At 41.8% G+C, this 4,675-nt stretch overlaps 1 protein-coding gene across 1 annotated transcript; it reads right to left on the reverse strand.

The window, feature by feature from the left end:
- Positions 1–4,675, reverse strand: LOC129842369 (zinc finger protein 501-like). The gene has a single exon (XM_055910906.1). The coding sequence runs from the start codon at positions 4,486–4,488 to the stop codon at positions 2,950–2,952; it is 1,539 nt and encodes a 512-aa protein (XP_055766881.1). The 5' UTR covers positions 4,489–4,675; the 3' UTR covers positions 1–2,949.

The following is a 4,675-nucleotide window of genomic DNA, read 5'->3' on the forward strand; positions in this document are numbered from 1 at the left end:
ATCACCTGCTATGTAAAAGAGACAGAAGAATGCACAATGGTCAATGCTATCCGGGATCCTTGGGACATCCCTATCCTAAACCCCTACCTTAACCATTTTAACTGTCAACTTCAACAGGCTAGGGACGTCCCAAGGATGTATCTCTACCTGAAAATACATGATCTAAGTGATTGATAGTTGGTATTCAGCAGTCATAAAGCCTTATTTACTTTAATGAACTACTAAAATAGTGATTTTGTCAGACAGCATAGACAGCAGCTCTACACTTTATTGACTGACTGATCCATTCATCCTTCCATCCCTCCTCAGCCTTCCTCTCCTCTGAAGACCCAGTGAGGGTGGAGCTCAGTCAGAGAGCTGTTGAGGGACTGGTTAGGAAGAACACTTCTACAGCCGGAGGTGAGAGGTCACACAAGTTTTAGATGGTAAATATTTATGTCCCCTTAGCGGTTCATCACATAAGCAAAAGGTAATATGTTCCATCATCCATGTTTATTTACATTAGTGCAAATTGTTCACTGATATTGGTGTAATTTCTCACCCCTTTTGGCTGTATGAAAGTTAATTTCCCCTCAGACACACACATTTGTTCTTTGCTATTATGAAGGTAATTTGTGTAGAATGTACTTTTCCCCACATCTCTTTACATTGCTTATGCATATTTGATGGCCTGACTGCGTCAAAGGCTCATCCTGTTAGATCTGAACCTAATGCAGCTTGGAGTGATCAGATGACAGAAGTCACATTTAGGTGCCAGGTGTAACTGAGGCCATAGATGCTACACATCCATTACTTTGAGTGTTTTATATAATATGACTAAATATGTTTCTTTCTGTGTTGCAGGGGCAGTCAAGAAATGGAACGGCAAGGCCACAGAACATGACATAAGCAGAGCTGTGGGAGACCACCTCAAGCCCCTGGTAGAGCCGGGTGTGGTATTTACCACTCCACCAGCAGAGCTGTGGGAGACCACCTCAAGCCCCTGGTAGAGCCGGGGGTGGTATTTACCACTCCACCAGCAGAGCTGTGGGAGACCACCTCAAGCCCCTGGTAGAGCCGGGGGTGGTATTTACCACTCCACCAGCAGAGCTGTGGGAGACCACCTCAAGCCCCCGGTAGAGCCGGGGGTGGTGTTCACCACTCCACCACGCTTTCAGCAGGCTGGAAAAGTGGGATTGATCTGTTTGAACCATTTGTTTGTTTCAGTTTTCAGTAGTTGGATCCTTTGACGTATTGTTGATTTCAACAAATGAACTGGGTTGGTTGAAAAGTGATACTAAAACATACATACCAGCACTATTTTGACATAGTGGGAGATATACTGAATTTATACTGTTTTTCATACTAAAGATGGACCAAGATATGTGCTGCATTTGCACAGAATGGTTTAGCAAGAGTCTGTTGATTGGTCAGTCATTGGGTTCATTTGTTTTTTAATTTGTTCAAATCTAGCTGGATGCAAGGATGCATGGATGCAACACAATGGCTTCACAGGAAAAAACTATGAAAATAAACAGAAATATTTAGAACACAAACATTAGAGGATAAAAAACAATAACAACTTAAAGACTAATGAGCATCCTAAGGAAATGCCATTGATTAAAATGTTAAAATATCCAACCCAAAATATAAGCTTGTTTTTTAGGAGGGGCTCTGAAAGACACTATGGGGGTGTCCACTGAAAATTGACTAGTAACAACAACTGGGACCTAAAAGACACCAACCATGAGACCCACTAAATCTGCCCAAGAAGAGGCAAACAAAAGAAAAAACTCACAGACAGGAAGCAAACCAAAAAGGTGGCGCAACTAAAGGTGTTGACTCTCCACATCTATCAAGACAACTGGAGCACTGGGCCAGACACTCTTAAATAGAACCTGGACCAGCTCAGGTGAAACACCTTCCCACTAACGAGATGGACAAGCCAGCACAGGTGTAACACATACTGACTAACGAGGTGACACTAATCAGTGCGCCCTTATTGCTATCGAGCTATACGAGCTAACGTCCAAACATAAATGGAAAAACCAAAGACTGTAACACCTTCCCCCTTAAGACAACAAATATATCCTACATTTATGACTCAATTTATTAGGATTGTTAATAAAATTGATTATAGACCGATTTATTATACTGCGTCAATGTGTATAGGCTGCAAGTATGTTGAAATTCAATGTTTTTCCCCCCAACTTTCACTTTCAACTAAAACCAAACTTATATTGTATGCCGGGCATAGTCTTATTTTCAACAACATTTTACTAGGTGGCATAGCCACAATGTCACAGTTTAAACGTGTCCAAATGCAGAAACACTTTGTGATAAATTGAAAACATAAACAAAAAATGTACTATATATACAAACATCGGCCACAATAATCATATTACTTAAACAAGCTCCTTATAAACTGCACAAGCACCAAAAACGCTGTTGACAAGTAGCAATAAATTAGCAATAAATCACGGGTATCGATTAGGGGGAAAATCAGGTTGTTCGTGCTGTTGAAACTAACACAACTAAACAAAACACGTGGAAATGAGAGATATATTTTACCTCACTGATTAGAGGACAACCTACAGAAAACAGTCAGCTACATTTGGGAGTGATGCATTTAAATTTATGGGTTGCAAAACAAAGGAACGCAACACTTATTTGTCATAACTCATCTATATCATGCTAAAATCATTTGTGCGACAGGAGGAAGATGAGGTTGCACGTCCTGTTAAAACTAACAGCTCAAAAAGCACACAGAACTGGGAGTAATGTGTACATCCCTGGTTAGAGGACAACTTGTAGAAAACAGCTCACCACATTTTGAGGTGTTCCATTTTGACTCAAGTGGGTCACCAACGTGGGAAGTGTAACACAGCTATTTTTGTGTGAGTGACTTTTTGTTAAATCTCATAAATAGTACTCTTTCAATTCAGAGCCTGGATTTTTCCTACAACTCCTTCATGCATGTATTTTCTGATGTTTGATCAGAGATCTTTTATCAGAGTATCTCTTCCCACACTGATCACAGCTATAAGGCTTCTCTCCTGTGTGTGTTCTCTGGTGCACTGTCAGCTCTCCAGATTGACCAAAACTCTTCCAACATTGATCACAGCTATAAGGTTTCTCTCCTGTGTGTATTATCTTGTGTCGAGTCAGATGGCAAGATCGACCAAAACTCTTCCCACATTGAACACAGCTGTAAAGTTTCTCTCCTGTGTGTGTTCTCTGGTGTCGAGTCAGATGGCAAGATCGACCAAAACTCTTCCCACATTGAACACAGCTGTAAGGTTTCTCTCCTGTGTGTGTTCTCTGGTGTAGAGTCAGATGGCAAGATCGACCAAAACTCTTCCCACATTGAACACAGCTGTAAGGTTTCTCTCCTGTGTGTGCTCTCTGGTGCACTGTCAGCTCTCCAGATTGACCAAAACTCTTCCCACATTGAACACAGCTATAAGGTTTCTCTCCTGTGTGTATTCTCTTGTGTTGAGTCAGATGGCAAGATCGACCAAAACTCTTCCCACATTGAACACAGCTGTAAGGCTTTTCTCCTGTGTGTGCTCTCTGGTGCACTGTCAGCTCTCCAGATTGACCAAAACTCTTCCCACATTGATCACAGCTATAAGGTTTCTCTCCTGTGTGTATTCTCTTGTGTCGAGTCAGATGGCAAGATCGACCAAAACTCTTCCCACATTGAACACAGCTGTAAAGTTTCTCTCCTGTGTGACCTCTCTGGTGCACTGTCAGCTCTCCAGATTGACCAAATCTCTTTCCACATTGATCACAGCTATAAGATTTATCTCCTGTGTGTATTCTCTTGTGTTGAGTCAGATGGCAAGATCGACCAAAACTCTTCCCACATTGAACACAGCTGTAAGGCTTCTCTCCTGTGTGTGCTCTCTGGTGCACTGTCAGCTCTCCAGATTGACCAAAACTCTTCCCACATTGATCACAGCTATAAGGTTTCTCTCCTGTGTGTATTCTCTTGTGTTGAGTCAGATGACAAGATCGACCAAAACTCTTCCCACATTGACCACAGATATATGGCTTCTCTCCTGTGTGTATTCTCTGGTGTGTTTTCAGATTACTTGAATTAGTAAATCTCTTCCCACATTGAGTACAGCTGAAAGGCTTCTCTCCTGTGTGGATTCGCTGATGAATCTTAATGCCTAATGAGGTGAATCTCATCCCACAGTCAGAGCAGCAGTGAGTTCTCTTCCCTGTGGATCTCTGCAGGTGTTTATTGAGGTGTTCTGATCTGGAGAGACTCTTCTCTGCCTCGTCAGCATCATGAGGTTGTTGAGGCTCCCCAGAGGATCCAGGACAGTCACGTCTCTTTCCTGTGTGAATGACAGTCATACAGATGGTTAAAGGCCAACAACAGTGGAAATCCACTGTAAAAGGTGATGCCAACAGCGTAGCCATGATGTTGTACAACAATTGACGTCTGTTTGAATGTAATGATTTGACATTTGTCTTAAAATGAGCAAGAATAGTCATATATTGTCTTGTTTTCACATTAGTAGTAACATCTAAGATTGTAGACTAGAAATAAGTTATTCATGTTGTTGAAACTCTAAGCAGTGTGCCAGACGACTTTTGGTCTCCAATATAGGCCCCTTTCTGTGTTGGCTAAAATTGTATGAGGAAACCGATAGTTATGGATGTAGTATATCTGCCTGGAGCA

The sequence above is a fragment of the Salvelinus fontinalis genome, unplaced genomic scaffold (assembly GCF_029448725.1).
Source record: "Salvelinus fontinalis isolate EN_2023a unplaced genomic scaffold, ASM2944872v1 scaffold_0036, whole genome shotgun sequence".
NCBI classification, from domain to species: Eukaryota; Metazoa; Chordata; class Actinopteri; order Salmoniformes; family Salmonidae; genus Salvelinus; species Salvelinus fontinalis.

Bases quoted from the DNA above. Each gene is read 5' to 3' on its own strand.
- LOC129842369 (XM_055910906.1), bottom strand. From the start codon at position 4,488: ATGACTATTCTTGCTCATTTTAAGACAAATGTCAAATCATTACATTCA.